Source organism: Caretta caretta, chromosome 2 (genome assembly GCF_965140235.1).
Source record: "Caretta caretta isolate rCarCar2 chromosome 2, rCarCar1.hap1, whole genome shotgun sequence".
Taxonomy (NCBI): Eukaryota; Metazoa; Chordata; order Testudines; family Cheloniidae; genus Caretta; species Caretta caretta.
Genome location: NC_134207.1, coordinates 211,599,153 through 211,620,828, shown reverse-complemented (window position 1 = coordinate 211,620,828; position 21,676 = coordinate 211,599,153). Strand labels below are relative to the sequence as shown.

General features: G+C 44.2%; 1 protein-coding gene across 2 annotated transcripts; it reads right to left on the bottom strand.

Moving 5' to 3' along the window:
* Positions 1 to 14,887: 14,887 nt before the first annotated feature.
* On the bottom strand, positions 14,888 to 19,479 carry SP8 (Sp8 transcription factor). 2 transcript variants are annotated; one of them, XM_048838354.2, is made up of 2 exons: positions 19,052 to 19,479; positions 14,888 to 18,194 (listed from the first exon to the last, which is right to left on the bottom strand). In XM_048838354.2, exons 1-2 carry the CDS (start codon positions 19,070 to 19,072, stop codon positions 16,734 to 16,736), a joined length of 1,482 nt encoding a protein of 493 aa, XP_048694311.2. In that variant the 5' UTR covers positions 19,073 to 19,479; the 3' UTR covers positions 14,888 to 16,733. The 2 variants fall into 2 exon arrangements, with proteins under 2 accessions (XP_048694311.2, XP_048694312.2); XM_048838355.2 differs by having other exon boundaries at positions 18,648 to 19,478.
* Between the last annotated feature and the right edge of the window lie 2,197 nt (positions 19,480 to 21,676).

The window sequence follows — 21,676 nt, the reverse complement described above, 5'->3', positions numbered from 1 at the left end:
ATTTCCCAACCAGCTCTGATTATTGGACCTCCCACCCAGAACCAGACCAAGTGTGTTCCAGCCCATTCCAGCTTACCCAGAGTAGTACATTAGAAGTTCGGCCTCTTTCATTCAGATTAACAAATCATTTTATAATGCTACTCATATCATGCAGTTACTCTTAATTACCATGGTTTATCTTCACAGATTATAAAACCCGAAGGGGCCATTATGATAATCTAATCTGAACTCCTACACAACACAGGCCAGAGGACTTAATTTCTGTTTGAACTAGAGCATGTCTTCTAGACAAAAATCAGTCTTGATTTTTTTTTTAAATTTTCCTCAGAAGAATCCAGCACAACCCTTGCTAAATTGTTCCGCTGTGCTGGTTCATAACACCATTGAAATTTAGCCCAGCTGCTCCTCCATCATGACAGAAGAGTGGCAGGGCCAAATCTTCCACCCTAAGAGCTGGTCTACACTAAGGCTATAAATTGACCTAAATTAGGCTACTTCACTTATGTAAGTTACGTAACTGAATATGAGGTAACTTAGATTGACTTACAGCGGTGTGTACACCGTGCTATGTCAATGGGAAATGCTCTCCCGCCAGCTTACCTTCCGCCTCTTGGGGAGGTGAAGTACAAATATCAATGGGAGAGCGCTCTGTCATTGACTTAGCATGTCTTCACCAGACCCATTAAATCGACACCGCTGCATCAATCATAGCAGTGCTGATTTAGCCAAAAGTATAGGCAAGCCCTAAGTCTGTGAGGATGGAGGTGGCACACTGAAGTTTTACTTAGGACAGCAGATTGTCTTGAGTGGCCTCTGATCCTAGATCTTTGCAAACTGTGGCTGGAGAAAGCTTTGTTGATGAATCCTCACTGTTACCTTTATTTTCATCATCTTTAATCATAACCCAGTAACAGCCCTCACATTGATGCATCATTCCACCTTTCTTGTTCCCATAAAAACAATTTCTTAAATTAATGCTTCATGGATAAATCCTTGTCCAGTTTAAAATTATACATTTACTAATTGATTTAAAAATATTGCAGTATACAAATTTTCAAAGAGACTCTGCAACATAAATTATATGTTGTTACAATTATAATGAGAGGGGGACACACAGCTTTTTATTTATTTGTACAGTAGCTCTGAACTATGGAAACTCATCAATAATATTCTGCATCAGTTCCAAGTGCTTACCTTATGTTATGACCCCCTCCCTCCCCACCAGCCCTTCCCTGCACCCTTTATTTCACCACTGAATGCCCATTTTTCTACTTTTGCCACAAGAGTTCTTTCCACACTGCTTCACATGCATGGAGCATTCTCTGACTTAAGCCATAAAGCTGTTATCTTCTCTTCAGACGGATCCACTCCTACTCTGACACCCACAATAAATCAACCAATGAGTAAAGGATGAGTGGGTCAGTAGTTGGAAATACCTGATTTTACTTATTTTTAAGATCCCAACACATTCACACACTTTCAGTGATTTGGAAACCTTAAATTGTGCAATAGCTAACCTACATGGGGTTATATTTTCATTACCTCTAACCCTTCTTCGTCTTGTCATATCCCTTACTTTGTCTCATTTCACTCTTTTTAGGGTGAGGGCTGTAAGTATGTAGAAAATGTGTTTGTGGGGTTTTTTGGGGGGAGAGGGTTGTACAATGAGATACCTAAGGTATTACAAAATTGTAGTGTAAACAGGGCAAGGTATATTTTACCTTAATTTAGCTAGTCAAGATGAGCCTAGGGTTCCTGTCAACCAGATAAATTAGGAAAAATTACAACTTTCCCTGTCTACACTAGAGTTTTACAACATGTTCACTATCATGTTGTAAAAATATACCTTTTTTCCTAATGTAGACATGGCCTGTGTCTACCTGAGCACCTACCACAAGGGGACCTCAGTGCTGATCGGGGGCTTTGAGCACTACCATGGTGTTAACAGGCAAAACAATAATCTGTATACTGAGGAGAAGATAGGATGCTTCTTTGGTCAGAGCACAGGAAGGAGTCAGAATGTCGGTCCAACCCTACCACAAACATCCTGTGTGACCTAGGGCAAGTTACTCAGCCTCTTTGCCTTAGGCCAGATCTACATTGCAAAGTTTTGTTGGCATAGCTATGTCAGTCAGGAAAAAAATCCACAACCCAGACCAACATAACTATGCCAGCAAACACACACATACCTATGTAGACACAGCTATGATGGCAAAAGAGTCCTTTTGATGATATAGCTTATGTCATTCAAGGGGACAGTTTACCTATTCCAACAAAAGATCTCCTTATGCCTGTAATGGGCTTTGCTGTTGTAATGATTAGTGTAGTAGACAGCACCTCCACCAGGAGATGGGGCTATACCTTTATCTTAGTGTTAAGTTGTTGTCTTGTATGTTATGTTGTTGATAGAACCTAGGGTGTAGCAGGCTGTTCAGTGCTGCCTGTGTGTGCTGGACTTGTTATTCACATAGGGTGACCAGATGTCACAATACTAGGGGCTTTGTCTTTAGGGCTTGTCTTCACTACCGCAGTACATCTGGTGAAGATGCACTAAGTTGACGGGAGAGTGACTCCTGCTGACATTGTGTGGTGTAGACAGCGCTTTAAGTCGATGTAACTTACGTCGCTTAGGAGGGTGGGTTTTTTCACATCCCTGAGCGACATAAGTTACATAGACTTAAGCAATAATATAGACAAGCCCTCTTACATGCGACTATTTGCCTCCCCCCCCCCGCAAAAAAGTGTCCCAATTTTTCACACTCGCTATCTGATCACCATATACTTGCAGTGTCCTAATAAATATCCATGAATCTATAAACACGTATTACACTGTACAGATGTGCTGTATCAGCAAAGCCTTTCTAGTGTAGATTTTACCTTAGTTTCCCCATTTGGAAAATAGGACTCAATGAACTTTGAGAATCTTGTCAGGAAGATACTGTAGAAGTACAAAGCATTTTCAGATTAATTTCAGAAAAACAGCAACATTTTAAGATCTGTATTGTCATAAAAATACCCTGTTTTATCTAATAAATTCAGGCATTATTACCATAATTGATTAAATGTCTTTGTAACAGTCTTAAATAGCTGGACCTTGCGACACAACCAAAGATGTCACTTTCCTTTAAGCATCTATTTAGTTTCATTGTTGCTTTCCTAACTTAGTTCTACCTGGCCAACTTAAATTTCCATCAGAACTCTGTAGATTTCCATAACCCCTCCTCTTTTTCTTTTTTTTAGGAGAATATTTTTTATAAACATGACACTCACAAGGTGCTGCATCTTGACTGTGATCTTTACAAGTAATGACTGCAAAGCTATGACTCTTGAAGAGTCAGGCCTGCTCTTTATTTAGCCTGAAGGAGATTGAGTCTCCTCCTCAGTAACTGAGCATTCTGTCTTTGCAGTATTCTCCAGTGCAGAGCATCACCGCTAGACCAGTTTAATATCTTGGTTTCCTGCATGGAAAAGTGCCACCACTAGATTAGTTTGCAGTGGCACTTGCACTGTGCTAGATAATTCCCCAGAAACAGGATAAAATATTTTAAAGTGTGTAAGGCCTTGGCTACACAGGGAAATTGACCAGCATATTTATTGCAGCATGGGGAGTTATCCCAGAATACAGGTTTCTTCTACGATATTTCTACTCACATTGGTAGTACTAGGGTTGTATTTCTTTCCTTTATGGATTATTGCTACAGTGACCTTTCGCACCTCACTTACTAAACCGGGAAGGAGCGTAGCCCTAGCACTATTTATGCCCATTTTAGAGAGTGTGGCCTAACAATATTTTATCCCATTGTGTAACTTGTTTTAATACTTGTACCATAAATAACATATACGATATAGGAATGATAGATCATAGGTTTTTATTAAAGTGAGTTTGTACCCTCATAAGTCTAAGTTTAAACAGTTTAAGGAACTTGTGTACAAATCCTCTAGTTGTAGAGTTAGATTAGCTGCAGGGCATTTAACAGAGCAAGAAAGATGTGGTATATAGCCTCCATTGATTTTTGTATTTGGCTTCTCTGACATCCAGGGCATTTTACCCCAAGATATTACTTAAAATAGAGGAATACTTCTCCTTTTACCAGAAATAGAATTCTAAAGTGTGTACGAACAGGATCTGTGTAAAAACGAGTGTCCTTTGAGCACTAAGTACCTAGTCTGTACATAGGACTAAACATCAATGAAAAATGTAGTTTTCCATGCATCAGATCAAAGCAGTAAAAGACACTATGAAAGTATATGCTGTTGCCATATATTCTTCATCATATTTGTTACACCTTTTCTGTTTTGTAAGTAAAATGTTTAAACTTAAGTGAATTGAAATGATGGAAGACTAAGGGATCCAAGAAGAATCATAGCAGGACATGTTCAGTTATCCATACCAGCTCTAACTTGGCAAGACAGAAAGTGGTTGGTTGGTTGTAGTTCTGGATATCTTCAGAATCCAGATATGATCACAAGAAACACCTGATTACTTTTATATGGGCAGCTTCTAGTTACATACTTAATTATACATATAATCTAGAAACAGTGGGAAAGTGACAGCCAAGTGAGGTATTCTCACACCATTCATAAAACTTAAAGATCCCTAGAGATTGAATTCCTTAGATTCTGACTACTGGTGAGTGTCATGTGTGGAATCAAATTGATGTCTTTATTTTTAGAAGCATGCTTTTCTTTGATTTCTGTAATTAAAATAAGCCAATAAAATGTTCGTTATACATGTATTTTTTTAAATAGTTAATTGATTACTTGGCAACTTTTTTGGTTCCAAATATCATTAACTTTTTTGAATTTATATATGCAAGTGTTAGCATTTGGTAGCTATTGTGTTTTAACCATAAACATGCAATTGAAAAAATAAATTTACCTTAATGCATTTTGAGTTGGCACAGTATTTTCAAACCAATAAACAGTGCCTTAACAACCACTTATCACATTTAGTTTTGGTTGCATGACTATAACTCTATGGCCCAGGTTTTCAGAAGAGACTGATGATTTTATTTGCCTCAATTTTTGCATACTTCACTTGTGACTCATTTAAAAGGCCTGATTTTTCATCTAGTGGGTGCTCAGCACTTTCTGAAAGTCAGAGTATAGTCAGCTATCTCAAGTTGGGTACCCAAAAATATTCCATTTAAAGAAAAAATCTTGGCCTCATGCCTAGTTCAAACTATAACCTTACATATGTCTAGACAAAAGCTGCCCAGGGGATGCTGCTTTGGTTTTTGTAGACCATGGTTCAAGAGCTTAACTTCCATTAGCAGTGCTAGATTTGTTTCTTTTAGAGGAAGGAGACAAGCATCTTGCTCATTTTGGCTGCTTGTATCTCTTATTGCAGGACTTAGACAAATCCTGAGGTTGTACTCAGTTTCCAACCTGGTCTTTTCTCAGGCAAAGTCCCAGTGAACTCAGAAAGTTTACCTGTATAAGGACCCTAAAACTTGGCCTATAAAAGGGCAGAAACCAGTTTTGTCATTTAAATTATTAGAGTTGTGTTATGCAGAAGTTAGAACGTCCCTATACAGTTAGTTATAACTAACAAGAGTCTAAGGGCAAGATATCAGAACAGGGATTTACCCACATTATGATTCCTATCAACATGTGGCTAAATCTTTGTGCTGAAAATGTACCCGTTAGTTACCAGTATTACACTCCGGTCCTTCCTGTATGTGTACAAACATGATAAACTAATGAGAAGGTATTTGTAATATTGCTTTTGGTATAAGCATTCTTTCACACACACAGTTTTCTCTGCAGAAACTATATAGCATAAAGTATACACAGTGTGACGTAAAACCTTTAAAAGCAGTAGAAGAAAGTCACCAAACATTACACCACTGACAATCACTCTGTTTCATAAGCAGTACTCTCGCTGGCCACCAAGTGACGTGCCGACTTCTGCATATTTTCCAGATTTCCCTTTTTAAAACCTCCTCTTAACTCTCCCATTATCATTTGGTGGAAAGTCAACAGTTACCTTACAAACTAGTCTTTTTACCTGTCAAATAACGAAATCAAAATGAAATACCACTAGGAAACAGAAAGATGTCCGTTCTGACGTAAACCTACATTTTACTCTTTTGCTTTCAACTTTTGTTAAAAATCTCATTGAAAGAGGCAGTAGAAAAATCTGTACCTTCACTGTTTGCCTTTTTTGGCCGGGTGTTATGCCTAACAGATAACATAGCCTCTCCAAGTTACTCCAGACAACATTTCATAACTGACTGTTGCCCTATGGATTGAGTTTAGGGTAGCTTCAGGATACTTGGGGTAACACTGTGGGGGGGAGAGGGGGCAAGTGGCTTGTACTGGGATCCGTTTATAGTGGCCACATCTGAAAAAAGTTTTGCAAGGTCCATTTTTAGAAATACTCTCATGGCTTTTGTACTTCTGTTTGGCAAAGGTCTACTGCACATTCTGGCAGATTCTTGACTGTTATTAGAGAGCACTTTGCAAACACTTACTAGCCACTTCTATGTAACTGAAGTTGGTAGCTAAATATTAACCTCATTTTGCAGATGGCTGAGCGGTTGTTCATTTAAACAGGTAGTGTATTAGAGACACAATGTCAGAGGCGGGGATTAGAATATAGGAGTTCCTTGCTCTCAATCCTGTACTTGGTGCATTGGACCTGTCATATCACTGAGTTGCTCCTATTGGTGGCCAAAGGTCATATTGGCTGCTTTCCAAAGAATGCAGTTCAAAAGGCACTTCAGATGTGTAGAGTGGTGGTTCTCAACCAGGAGTACATGTACCCCAGGGGCTACACAGAGGTCTTCCAGGGGGTACATCAACTCCTCTATATATTTGCCTGATTTTACAACAGGATACATAAAAAGCACTAGTGAAGTCAGTGGAAACTAAAATGTCATACAATGACTTATTTATACTGCTCTATATACTATACAGTGAAATGTAAGTACAATATTTATATTCCAGTCATTTATTTTATATTGATATGGTAAAAATTAGAAAGTCAGCAATTTTTCAGTAATAGTGTGCAGTGACACTTCTGTATTTTTTATGTCTGGATTTGTAAGCAAGTAGTTTTTGAGAGGTGTAGTTTGGGGATACACAAGACAACTCAGACTCCTGAAAGGGGTGCAGTAGTCTGGAAAGATTGAGAACCACGGGTGCAGAGCAAGCAGTGAAAAGCTTGGGTGATACTGACCCCTCCAGCCATGCATTGCTCTGGAGTCCTAAAGAAAAAAAATCTGTGTTTGCACAGGGCCTAGAAGATAGTTGTACAGGTGATCATAAATAATCAATTGCCTTCAACATTATAGAAGTCTAGTTAATTTTTTAAAAATGTATTTGGAAAGTGTTTTCATTACAAAGCTTCCGTCCTCTCAATGGAAGGGAGTTAGCCACACAAACTCAGACCCTGCCAATATATGTAAACACTTTAAGAGGTGCAAGACCAGACTCCAAGTGATGGGAAAAAATAAATCTATTATCAAAACAAAGTAAGCATATCTACCAAATAGATAGTAGTGTCTCATGTACTAGTACTCTTACTATCCTAAAAGAGAAATCCCTCTTTAACTGTCCAACTAAATAGAAAAAATCAATAAAATGCGCCTGTATATATTCCAACAATGTCATGGTATATGTATTAAAAATGAGGGAGGAGAGGAGAGAGATTATCCTGCTAATAAGTTATACAGGCAAAAGGTGGGGTGTGTTTAACTGTCTCAGAGGAGATGCTACTGCAATGATATGGCAATTATAATTAATTTCTGACAAGGGAGAATTGGTTAAAAATAGGTGGTTAGATATTCTGGTTTCAGCATTATTAAAAATATTCACTTACTACACTACTAGTACTGGTTGCAATGAGAGTGACAGCTCAGAGGCTGTTAGAGGCCTAGGGAGAACATAAAGGGGAGGGAATAGGTCATGTAATGGAGTATGGGTGGGCACATGCAGGCACCAAAGTTTCTTCCTTAACATAGTTCTAAATCTGATCGTGGGTTATGTGTAACAGAAGGCACTAAATTAGGCAGCCTAACTCCTTTCGGTTCAGTATAAGTAGGTCCAATTGCAGTCTGAAGACAGTTTCTTTGCTGGTCATTACTTCTTCACTGTGGGCCTAACCCTGCAGGCCTTGTTCCATCAACAGTGACAATTGTTATCTGTGGAAATTCTGGGCTGCACCATGGGCCTATGAGAGATTCAATTTCCCATTCAATGTAAACATGACCAGCCGGTAGCATTGTTAGAGTCTTGGGTGAAATCAATGTAATGTTGATTGTGTCATTGTTTAGTCCCTTTCAAAGCAGTTGCTAAAAGACTTGTAAGAATTTAATAACGCCTTCTGCTCCTGGATTCAAGTAAGAAAGCTTTCTTACAAAACCACAGGGATAGTGAGCTGAATTAGGTGTGGAAAAATTCAAGGCAGCAAAAATAGCACACCCATCGCTAGCTGGAGAAAAGAATCTTCCTGACTAGTGTCAAAAGAATTTGTTTAAAAACAAACTGCACAGTAGTTGGAAGCATTCCTCTGGGATTTAAATCTCCCAAGTGCAGTTTTGAAAATGGTATGGTGTAGTGCTAAAAGTAAGTGCTTAAATTGCTACTAGCAGATCCCAAAGCGCATACTACACTGTCAATTCTCCCCTGCCCAGTTTTGAAAGAGATCTGTAAAAACTAAATAAGAGCAATTTTTCAAAATACGGCGTTGGTGCCGCCACGGTTTGCAAGAGTCTCGTATTTTGATGGGGCTTTGATGTGTGACAAAATAATGTGTTCCTTTTCTTGGCGTTAAGCGAAAGCACCTGCAGACCCGCTCTTCTTCCTTCACCCCTCTCCGTCTTGCACAGAAAGAATAATCAACCGAGAGGCTAACATCGCCAGAGAAATACTGTTAGCTGATCGCTTCCTACCCTCCCAGCAATCCCGGCGCTTCACCGACCAGATTGCAAGGAGTGACTGTTTATACTTAAGGGAACATCAATTCTGGGATCCGATTTTTAAGGCAAACCTACGGGTGGGTTGTTTCCCTGAGGCTGAATCTCTCTGGCAAACAGGTCAGTGCAGGTAGGCTGCGAGCATGGGCTCTTCTGTGGAGAATTGATGTTTAAACCGCGGCTCCGGCTAGCGCTTAACAATTAAAACCTCTAATGAGGATAACGGGCGAAGGTGTTTTTAACAACAATCAAAAAAAAAAGTCGCTAATAAACCGTAGTCGAGCGGAGGGGTAAAGACGACTTCCTAAAGGGAAGGGAGGGACTTGGCTATGATCTCCAGTAAAAGAGAGAGTTGAAAGCCACTTGGGGCTGCTCCTTGTGAAGCCTCATTTAGCACCGAGTGTAGCAGGGGGATTCTGGTCGGTGGTTGCAGCGCCGTGGGAATTCCCACTCCAACAACCCGTGAAGTGTTACACCGCATAATTATGCACCTTCCGAGGCCCATTAGAAGGTGTCAGCAGAGAAAGAAATTCAATTTCAACTCACCCCCGTGTGCTTAATGCTGCAAGGCGCTGACTCTGCCTAGGCACAATGGCGCGACTTCGGAAAGGGCAGTCTAACTTCTGCGTGGCTTTGATTTCCTCTAGTTCAGCCCAATTCTGCGTGTGGCTTTAACTCGGGTGAGTTAGTGATTCGCTTGCTTAAAGAGACGCTACAGCACGAGAGAATGATATGAAACGCTGAAGGGCAGCGTGTCGATACATATAGTTGTATGTATATAAATACACGTATATCAAGGCACGTCTCTCATCAGATTATTTCCACGACAAAACACTGTGTGGCCTTGTGCTTGAAATGTGGGGTCCGCGAATTACAACCTAAAAAAATGCCACCAGAAAGTGGAGCAGAACAGATGAAGCAGAGTGTGGCTGTAAAGCTTGTCCATTTCACCCCCAGAAGTTGCTCCAATACAAGGTGTTACCTCATCCACCTTGCCTCTCTAATAGCCTGGGACCAACACGGCTACAGCAACCCTGCAAGCGGGAATCCGCTTTGTAAAGGTACAGGCCGCCTAACGAAGCCCTGTTGCTTCTTGAGCACTAGCTGGCTCCGGATGACTAAGAACCTGCGAGAGACCCCTCATTTTCCTAGCAAAGCGAGCCCGTCCAGCGCTGGAGAGGGCTATGGGACTAGAGGTGATCACTCAGACCAGTGCAGCAGGTACAGGCAAGGCCGTGCACCTGGCCACCGCTACTGGCTCACTGCACCAATCACAGAGGGCCCCGTTCTGATTGTAGGGGAGTCTCTGCTCCAAAAACCGAGTCGACGGGTTTTTCACGGTATTTCGGTGGGCAGCGTAGGGGAGCCACCTTCAGGCCTGGGTCGTGCACCGCCGCCCAGCAATTGTTGACGGCAAGGCGTTAAAGCCGCGCGAAGCCAAGCCCCTCTGAAGCCAGGCCTGCAAGAAGAGGCGAAGCCCCCGCCCCAGCCAGGGGAGAGCTGGGGGGCGAAGCGACGGCAGGACGCAACGCGGCTGTCGGAGAAACCCCAGCAGAGCCAGCAAGCGGCTCACTAGGGGGGGAAAGGGCCGGGCGCTGCAGCTAGGAGCAGAAGCCAAAGTGGGGCGGGGTGGGAGCCTGGGCGCAGGGCGCGGGCCAGTGATGCTGAGAGGGGGGCAGCCCCACTAGCCGATACTGCTCCGGACCCTTGTAAAGGGCGAAGGCGGACAGCGCTTGGACACGATCCGCCTCTGCCTTGCGGAATGGGGCAGCTACTGGCCGAGCCAGCCTCTCCGCTGGCGCTGAAATTGACTCCAGTGCGGCCCGGCGTTCACCCACGGCCCCTCAGTCAGGGCCGCCCCCGAGCAAGGCAGCGCCCAGATTTACCCGGACCTACCGTCCCTACTCATCCGAGTGTGAGCCAGGCCTGACAGTCCCCCCCCCCTCCCCCCGGGTTTCCCCCCGCCACAGCCTAGCTGGAGCTGATGAAAAAATAATCAACAGAAAAGTTCAGGGCATAAAGTCCACAAATGCCTGGCAGCTTTCTCCGGCCCTCCTGTCCAGCGCCTGGCTGCCCCGCAGCGCGGAGCGGGGCCGGACGAGGAGAAATCCCGTCTGGAAAGCCCCCACCCTTGAGTGCCCTGTAGTCCCGGCAGGGGGAAAGCGCAGGGTGGCGCTCTGAGCCTGCTCAGGGGAAGGCAGGCGGCCTGTCCAGCCTGGGGTGGAGGGGGCTTGTGTGGCGCGCCAAGCAAGGCTCGGAGCTGAAGGGAGGAGGAGGGGACCCAAAAACACCAAGTCCTGCCATGCTGCTGCTGCTCCGTGGGACACGGCAGGCAGCGACGCAGAAGAGGTGAGCCCCCTCAGGTCGCCTCCTCCCGAATCCACCCCATGCTGGATTCAAACGCGCAGGACAAACCCTGGCGTGAAATGTTTGAAACGTGCTGAAAGCCCAGGGGATGTTACTCCGATCGGAGAAGCTGCGCTTTGTCAGCGCTCATGGCCACGTGCATTCATTATACCTGTATCAAGGTGGGGCTGGCCAAAAGGAGCAACGGAAAGAAGCGACAAGGGATAGCTCCAAACATATTTAAATGTAAGCTCAGATCCGCTGCTCGAAATAAGTAGGAGTTGGCTTCTAGCACTTGTCCTGAGAAGGGGAGAAGGCTCCATGGCCAGGTAAGGGAGAAGTCGTTGAAATGTTGAGACAACTACTGGACAGTGTCATGATTTTGGACATTCCTCTGCTCCCTACCGGTCCTCACCCCAAAACGGGCGTTTGGTCCCAGCTTGGGCTGAATCAGCGACCTGGGAGCAGGGACTTGTGACCTTTGCCCTCCAGAGGAGATGAGGAGCACACACGCGAATAGACACACACGCCTGGCATGGAGCAGTTTCCTGTCCTCTAGTTTAAGAGAGTCTCGTGGAAGTTAAGTACTGCGCCTGCTAAAAACGAAATTCCATAAAGGCGAAAAACAAAGTTGCTCCTCTATGGCTGGGGCCATTAAAAACCCTTTCAAAGCACATAGTATATAACATAATTATGCCTCTTGCTGAGCTATGAATGGTCAGATTCCGCTTCCAGTAACCTAGGTGTAAATACGGAGTAACTCCGTTTAAACCAAAATTTAGCTCCCTGTTGTTTTTTTAAACGGCACTTACCGGAATCCGTAATAAGGAATTAAAAGAAACTTTAAAAAGTAGCAAAGGGTACAGTTCCAAACAGCATTTAAAAGCCACAGGTCTAGAAACTCAGAAATGCTAACTGAAGTGGTTTCTCCCAGTACACACTTTCCTGATGCATAACAAACAGCTTCTCTGAAAGGTTCCAAGCAAATTAACCAGAAAGCCTGAGAAAACGAAAGAAAAGAAAGAAAGACGATAGTAGTAAAGTTAAAAGTAATCAGTCTAAGATTTAAAGTACATATTTCACAATCAGTTTTTCCTCAGGGAGGTTGGGGGTTGGGGAAAAATCAAGCTCTGATTCTTAAAGAGTCCCTTTAATATAATAAAGTAGAGTATAATGAAACTAGCTGATTATGCAGCTCTCTTCGGTATGTTAGGAAACACCAAGCTACTTTGAATTAGAGTGAAAATGTTTCACCCTTTCATCAGATCTGATTAAGCTCTGGAGGCACTAAACCTTATGCCACCACGCTATTAATACGTTCACACGTTTTCCTTGCCATTTCTTCTCAATGCCAAATTAGAAGTGGCTTCACCAAACACAACTGAAGTTTGCCAGTTTTAGGCAAGCGCACATCTACCTATCTACACACACACCCCTATATAATATACATTCAAATCGAGTGAATTATTTGTTAAATTCAAAGCCTTCCTACATTCTTACAGTACTGACTTCTTGAAGGCTATGAAAATGTTGACGCGTGTATCCTGGATCCGCATAGCATGAAGTGTTTAGCATTCATTTTCCTTTTTACATTATCAGGGGGAAAAGGCCAGAAACATTGTATTTATTTAGTATCTTTATATATTAGGCTGATGGGGGATGGAGGGAGGGTGCATTTAAGCAGAGTCAAAAATCCATAGTATTTTTAACCAACTCAACTGCAGGCACCTCCTCTCTCTACCCTACTGAAAAGTGTAAACTGCAAACTGAAAAGCTGGAATTAAAGGAAAAAGTAGGACAAGAAATTTGATAGACATTGCTACAAGCTTGTGGAAAAAAGATTTAAAAGGTCAAAGAGCAAAGGAGAATGGCCGCAATAATTCTAAGGCGCTTGGAAGGTGGGTTGATGGACACCAGTTTGACCTGAAGGTCAGCAACTAGTTTAATTCTACCTTGGTCTACACAACGCTTGGTTTAAACGCAGGATAATTTGCAGTTGGTATCAAACAACTCAATGCCCTTAACTAGATGGGTTTAGTAAAAATAAATCAAGCTACAAAGGGGAAAGAGACTGGAATTTTGCTCCCGAGGAAGTTAAAGGAAAAAAAATGTCTACTGGTATACAACCATCAAGCATTAAAGGACCAGTAAGCTCACACACCTTTGAGGGAGGAGGAAGAGTTTTGTCATTTGTAGATCCTGTTGTAAACCTGCCCCAATTCCAGAAAGCTAGCTCCATAAATTTAGCAGAAGTCTTCTATTTATTGTCATGTTAGCCTCCTTCTCTTTTAAGTGACAGACTGAAGGAGCATTATTATGAGTTACCAGAAGAAGCATTCCTCTTACCTTTAACATTTAACTTTCATTTTAGATTATTCTCATTTCCTTGAAACCAAACCACTACATTTTGCATATAGATGTAAATAGAGCTATGTTTAAATACATTAATCCCATTTAAACATAATTAAAAAAGAGGCACAGCGAACTGTTGCTTTGTTTCAATGGAAAACTTTGCAGGCCTCAAACAGCAACATTTGTAATAAGGCTGCTGAGAAATTTAGCTTTATTTAGCATAATTCCTGTTTCCAGTTTATTTTAAATGTCCATAACTTTATAGGGTCAAGTTCCTGGGTGCATCACTCCTTTACAATTGCTAGGAGATGCTATAGACAGTTATATATTTCACATGCAAGCACAGAGTGCAATTGTGGAAATCTCAGTTCTGTGTACATATTTCTTTTGTTATTGAATTTTGCAGGGATTCAATAATCTGGCAGAATGCAAGTTCTATATTTAATAGAGCAGGTTAGGTTTTCAAAGAGAAAAAAGTTCTAAGGCAAGAAGAGTTGACTAGGACTTTTCACCAAAAATTAAAAATTGTACTCATTCCCATAATATCAGTAAGAGATATTCAGTTCTAGGAAACCCTCACAGTGATGTTCACTGACATCTGTGGACAATAGCCAACTGATACAGCAACAGTTTTAGTCCTCCTAAGCTTTATGAGCTTCTTGTTAATAAACTACAGTCCTTGAAATTAACAGATTCTGGGCCCAATAGAAAAAGGTCCCTTAGTCAGGATAGAATAATTCTTCATACACAATGGTTTGTTAAGTCTCCCCCCCCCCCCATGGCTATACAAAGTTGGGGTTCATCATGTTCATTAACTTTTTGTGGGTAGAGGTGGTGGTCCTGTGCTATCTAAAAAACATCCCCAGAACATTTCATTACTTTAGATTTTTAAGAAATAATTGTCTTTTTAATATAAATTGACCATTTACAATCAATCCGACCTAAAGGGGAGGAAAAAAATTAAAGAAGTATATGCAACCCAGTTAATTCATACACAATGCTTTCACAGGATCAGCACATAGTAGATGCTAATACATTTTCTTTAATTTCAGCTATTGCTGTAGTTTTCATATAGACTGACTAATTATCCATTTTAATGTCTCAAGTATGGTTTGCATTAGATACTATAGTTTAAAATTATATTTGATTCCTTGTATTCCCTTGTTGACATTAAAATATAGAGAATTATTCAGACTGTAGGAGTTTCAGGTAAATAAAGAACCACCTACAGTGACTGGATTAAAAAAAAACAATTAACTGACCTAATGGAATGTTTTATCTGGAGTTTATTAATACCATTTAAAATATTACAGATAAAAATCAATTACATATTTCATGCATTTAAAATGCAAATCTAAAATGTTCCAGCGAAAGGCTTTCCATTTCAATGTGAAATATCCAAATTATTTCAACATTACAATGAGACAAATAGTTTGCAGCATTTGCAAACAGCTAATGTAGTGTCAGGAGTGTTTATTAACATTTATCAATATTATTTTCAGGAAATACACATAGGCCAACATTAGTTCAGTTTCACTTGGACAGTTTATTTAATACATGGGTTTTGGCAAACCCACTTTATGAAATATAGGAGAACTCTCACTTTAACTATACCTGAACTGCCAGCAAATGCAAATAAGTACATGCTCCATTAAATTAAATGTCATTCAACATTTATCAAATATTGTTTGCTTACAGGTTTATGCCTATCTAAATTAATATTCAAGCAAAAACTATATCCTGAAGTGCGATCTGAGGATACACTTCAAGAAACAAGTCCAGGAAAAAAAAAGGCAGTTAACTAGGACTGCAACAATAACGCTTAATATTTTTTCGTGACAAAAGAAAAAAAAAAAGCTCAAGTGTACTTCAATATATTTTCAAATATTTACTAGAAGTAATGTACAAGAAAAATACTATACAAAATCGTCTCCTGAACAACTGCAGCTCACACCGATACACTGGTGGAGTTATATTTAATTGTTAGCTAATCTAGAACGATTTCCCCAGTTGTACAAACCATTAGATTCAGATGTATTTTACGAATATTTTATTTTCCTATTTCTTCCCATCATCCTCTTTTTGGCATTCGATCTACAGCTTCGCTTGAAACCAAGGATGCTTCTTCACTGGATTTGAATTTAATTACCAAAAAATAAATTTAATCCTAATTATTTTCGGTGTACCGTGTGAATGTACAGAAACGGGACTATACAAATGGACCGGTGGACTAGCAAACGAGATTAAATTTGTAAAGTGGGGTTGAAATCTATTTTTCAAAAGGACAAACACAGTCACGCTGGTCTCACTGGAAAGCAGTGCTTTTTTAAAATAAATGATTAGCTCGGGATCGTTTTAAATTCAATATTAGCGCTGTGTTTCAAAAACAACAATTGCAAAATGTGTTTCTAAAAAAACTTTGAAATTATAGTTATAACACTCCCAAATCATTCCCTCCATCGCCAGCAAACAAGCCCGCAAGATGTGCCTCTTCTTCGGCAACTTTGAATTGCTCCCAGGCGTATCTCTTTGATGGTTGGGGTAGGTTGGTTTTTTAAAATGATTATTTATACGCGTAAAAAGCTCTTGACCTGTGAAACGGCGATTACGTTAGGCATTTAACAGCTGCAGAGCACGTGATTTTTAAATAAACACGGAAGGGTTTTATTTTATTTAGGTGGGGTTTTTTTTGTTTGTTTGTTTTTTTTGGAAAGAAAAGTCTCCAATCCCATTTGCACCCAAGTGCTTCAAGTGGCAGCACCGGGCGCTTTCGGCCCCCAACTTTCTCAATGAGACACACTACGCTGGCCCCCATCTCACGCTAGTTTGTCCCGATCTGCCTCCTCCTTGGCCGATTTTCCCCTAGGGCTTTTCTCGTCCGGCCCCACGTTCCCCTTAACCCACGTGCGAGCGAGGCGCGCTTGGAGGGGGCTGCCCGGGGGCCCGGCACCGAGACAGGAGCTGAAGCTGCGGGGAAGGGAGGCCCTGGGGAGAGTGTCCATGAAAACAGTGCACGTTACTTACATGTCCATGGCCCCTTTACACAGTTACTCCCGCGGGGGAGCTGGGGAGGGCGCCCAGCCCCAGCGTCTCCCCCGCCCCCCGCCGCAGCCTTCACTCCAAGCCGTTCCGGTGGCCGGGCTCCGGCGGCTGCAGCAGCTCCGGGGAGTGGCACGGGGGGCTGCCCGCCACGCTGTGCTCGCTGTCGGTGTCGCTGCCCTTCTTGCCCCCGCTGCCGGAGCCGCCCCCGCCGCCGCCCCCTGCGCCCCCGCCGCCGCCGCCGCCGCTGTGGGTCTTCACGTGCTTGCTGAGGTGGTCGCTGCGCATGAAGCGCTTGTTGCAGACGGGGCAGGCGAAGCGCTTCTCGCCCGTGTGGGTCCGCAGGTGCCGCTGCAGCTCGTCCGAGCGGGTGAAGCGCTTGCCGCAGAAGAGCCAGTTGCAGACGAAGGGCCGCTCGCCCGTGTGCCAGCGCAGATGCGCCTTCAGGTGCGACGTCTTGCCGTAGACCTTGCCGCAGCCCGGGATGTGGCAGCTGTGCAGCCCCTTGCGCCGCAGGCTGGCCCCGGCCGGCCCCAGCCGCTCCGCCTCCTGGCAGTTGGGGCAGTCGCAGGTGGCCCGGCCGGAGTAGCGGCGGGCTGAGGAGCGGGGCGAGCCCCCCAGCGGCGCGGCGGGGCCCCCGCTCAGCATGGAGCCCCCGGCGCCGGCCAGCGGCGAGGGGGCCGAGTCCGGATAGGAGCCGGGCAGCACGGGCTTAAATCCGTCCATGAGGTGCTGCCCGGCGGGGCTGAGCAGGTGCGAGGAGGCGCCGCTGCTGAAGGCCGAGTGGCCCAGGCCCGAGTAATCCGAGTTGTAGCCGCCCAGCGGCGAGTGCAGCGAGGTCTGGAGCCCCCCGGCGGCCGGGTGCAGGGAGCCCTGCAGCGCCGCCGCCCCGTTGGGGTTCTGCACGTCGATCCAGCCGGCGCCCACGTCCCACCAGCTGGAGGCGCCGGCCGAGCCCACCTCGCCGGCGCCCAGGCCCGGGTGCGAGGGCTTGAACCAGGACTCGTAGGGGTGCGCCATGCCCACGCGCGGGTAGATGCCCTGCAGCCCGTCCACCGACGTGTGCACCTTGGAGAGGAAGACGGGCTGGTGCGCGGCCGCCTCCTGGGACGAGCCGCCCCCGCCGCCGCCGCCCCCGGAGCTCACGGGCGCCTGGAAGACGGAGTAGTCGTTGGCGAAGGGCGAGCTGGCGGCGGCCGCGCTGCTGGAGGTCAGCGAGAAGGCGCTGGAGCCCGGCGAGCCGCCGCAGCTGAAGGAGTCCGAGACCAGGGCGGCCGCCGCCGCCGCGGCCGCCGCTGCAGCCGCCGCCGCCGAGGAGCCGTTCCGAGAAGCGCCCGCCACCCCGAAGCCCGACAGGCTGGAGCCCACCGCGTTGCAGCTGCCCGAGGAGGAGGAGGAGCGTTTCCAGGGGTGGAAGCCTTTGCCGAAGGAGGACGCGCTGTCCGAGAGGGACGAGGGAGACGGGCTGGGGCTGCCGATCTTATTGCAGGTGGCGGCGAGCATGGCCAAAGGAGTCGAGCCTAACCTCGGTTCTTCCTGCGGAGAGGGGGACAAGAAGGGCGTCAGCTTCGGAGCCTGCCCTCGAAACAACCCGCCCGCCTCCCATCGCGTCTCTGCCCCTCTCCCCAAACCGCTGACCCAAGCTCGCTCCATCGCTACCCCCACCCCCACCCCGAGAAGGGAGAGAAAAGTTTTTCCAGGCGTCCTCTGAAATGGGCTGGCTAACGAGAGTTGGGGTTTACGTAGCCTCTGGCTAGCTGGGGTATTTTAACGCTGATAAACCTAGAGGGGGTGGGGGGGAAAAGTTATTTATTTCCGCGATGCTAAAACTAAACCCCCTCAGCCCGGAGGCAGCTACGTTGCAGCTCGTCCTCCTTACCCCAGGATTTAACAGGTTCGCTTCTCTCAGGCCGAAAAAGACCAGGCTGCAAAAAGCTGCGAGACAGTCTTATCTACGTACCAATAAACAAACATACAAGTTCAACGTACCTGCTGGACGCGACGGGCTGAAAAATGTTAAAGGGAAAAAGAAAACCGCAATCTGTTGCAAACTAGCAATTGCACACGGACGGGAAAAGTGCTTTTTTTTTCCTCCAGCAGTCACATGTAAAGAAGAGAGGACACTTCACCGGGGATGCAGGAACAGCACAGCCCAAGCGCTGTAGGTTGCTTCTACAAATGCCCTTAAAAACCTTTTCCTGCACACTGAAAAGTGACTCTGGCCCCTTCCCCCCCCCCTTTCTTTTCTCCTAAACTCACTTGTACTTAAGAAAAAAAAACCTCAATAGAGGAGACTGATAGCCCTGGTCAAGACAGGGGCTATTTTAACCCCCTCCAATCGACAATAAAAAGAAACTAATTAAACCAGCAAGAGAAAAAATCCTTAGACTCACCCCTAGAAGTGAAGTTGCCATCACACAAAAGTGCCCTCCTCTCAGAGGATCTTTTTTATATTGATAAATCAGAGGCAGTGTTTTTTTTAGAGGTGTGCAATACAATGATCAGTTCCGCCCATTCCACCACAATTGTAGCTCCCTCTCAGGCTTTGAAGTGCCGCTGAGTCCCGGCCAGCCAATCTACAGCCTCGCCGGGCCTCTCCGAGACGTTACTGCGTGAGGTCATCAGCCCCACCAAACGCGGGCGGCAGCGGCTCTCCAAAAAGAAAGACGCAGAGAGCGCCTGCAAATCTAAGGGAGGGAGCGTGCCCCCAAAGACAGGGTGCCCCCAAATACTCAGTGCAAATACCCGAGTGCACTTCTGCTTCCCCCTTCCCAGCCCCCTTCGTGACTCGAAAAACTCCCTGCAGCATTTTCAGTTCAGTGAGTGGCCCTAGTTTCAGTCGTTTGTAGATCTTGTTACTCTCCTGCCTCGCCCCCCCCCCCCTTTCCCTTTAGCAGTGTGTACGTAGTCGGGTTTTTGTGGCTAGAAGTTATGGAGTGTGCCTTCTGGTGGACTTTTTTTTCGTTTGTTAGGTATCTGGCGTGGATCCAAAGGTCCCACTTTCCGGGTGGGGTGTTTGTTCCCTTATAGCTAGCTAGTTCGGATTGCAGTCCACTTCGGTTTGCTTTCAGACCGTTTATCTTTTCAAGGGAAACAGGCAAATAGTTCAGCACAATGACTGTCTCCCCGCAGTGAGGTAGATTTCTGTCCGGATTCCTTTTACGTTGCTGTTGCTTTGCGCGAACGTTTTTGGCAACCCAGACTAAGCCATATATCAGGCGCGTGAGGACAGTGCCAGTTGCCCTAGGTTATAGGTACGCGGAGATCATTTGGCGTGTATATTTTCAGAAAGTGTCACCCGAGTTTCAGGAACACAGCAGCTATACAACAGTGTAAACAATATTTCATGTGCTATTCCTCTTTGTGTATTGAAAATACGCAGTTTAATCTCCTCTCCTCTGTCGTCCAAATGTTGATAGTTTAAAGGTAGGAGTTATTAATACTGTGAGCAACGGTGAGCTGCGTTGTTTTGACTGGCCTACTATGTTTGGGTTGGGTTATTGGGTTTTTTTAATCAAATGCATCAGAGCTTCCTAAAATTCAGAAAAAATACAGCTGTCCCTGGGTGAATACAGCATCACTGGTGTACACTTCGGGTAGCAAAGTCGGCGTGGATGTTTGTTTGGGTTTTTGACTTGTTTCAGTGTTGCGGGGATATTGACCGTACATCATATCTATTGATTAAGGGGGTAACGTACATTATCATACTTTGAAGTAAGAGGGAAGTAAATTAATGAACTGCTTTCTTTCTCTGAAGACTGACGGTTACCATAAATGTCGTGTTTCTCTCTGCGAGCTGCTCTGAATGATTTTAGCCTGTTGAGAAGGCGTGACAGGCCAGCCCAGAAGGAGGAAGGGGTGGGGGAAGGAGGGAACTCCGTTTAACAAATAAAAAAGAATTAACTTCATTGCTTTGGTCTCCTTCTATAATGATATTCATTTTACAGACCTAATGCACACTTGTTTAAATTTCGGGTTTAATTCTAATCAATACCATCATCCGGTGGGGGGGGGGGGGAAGAATTTTCGTGAGAGACTCCCTTGTATAAATGCTTATTAACTTTTATCCTACTTCCTTTAGCTGTTGGAGCTGGAGTGTAACTATTAAGACACAGATCAGAAAGCTTAAGAGCAAAACACGCATTTTAAGCTATATGCTTTTCAAGCGGAATAGAAAATCGCATTTTGTGGCGTGCCAGAGGCTGCATAAAGATCATTTACTCTCAGCCTGATAAAGTTCCTCTATGTATGTTCCAATACATGAGCAAAGTACAATGCTTAAGTGGTATTTTTTAGATAACCTCTCTAGTTAGGTCTTTAATTAGATCGCTTCCACATTTGTCTGCATTTTGTATGAAATGAACCTTTTATGAAGTTTGTGTGTTCCTATACTTTTACTAACTTTTTTTAAATTTTGTTCTGAAAGATTTTATTTTTTAGTTTGTTTTCCTCTGTCGAAATAAATAAAGCAGTGAAACATGGACGTTGGAAATAATAAAAAACTCTTACAAAAATCATAGAGTCACTATAATGGGAATTTGACAAAAGGTTTCAGAGGAAAAACAAAGGCAAATACATAATCGTAACTGAATAAAAACACAAAAATAGGGTCAGTAGCATCACTCTGCTGGTCTGATAGTTTCACTGAAACTGGAAAAACAGCAGCTCTGAAATTTGAGAGAAGTGAGCTGACCATTTCTGAATTCACCCCAGGAACATCTGTAACCTCCCCCTTTTGTATACATTGCCTGCTGGGCAGAGGATTTAAGAAAGCTTACAATTTTGTTTGCATTTGAGTTATTGACCACTACACTTAAGGGTGTATTACAGCAAGATAATATGCAGGTTTGTGCGGAGGAGGGGAGGAAAAAAAGCTAGCAAGTAAAGGCTTTTCCGAAATTAATTAAAACTTTTTTTCCATTTGAAGTTTAATGTACTGGGGTAGATAAATGTTCGTGCTGTTTCTTGAAAACCTGTGGGATCCACTTTCAATAAAGCGAAAATCTATTAGTATTCTG

Coding starts and splice junctions, on each gene's coding strand:
- SP8 (XM_048838354.2), bottom strand. CDS start 19,072: ATGGCAACTTCACTTCTAGGG. Junction 18,195..19,051: donor TGGCAACTTCACTTCTAGGG/GTGAGTCTAAGG, acceptor CCCTCTCCGCAG/GAAGAACCGAGGTTAGGCTC.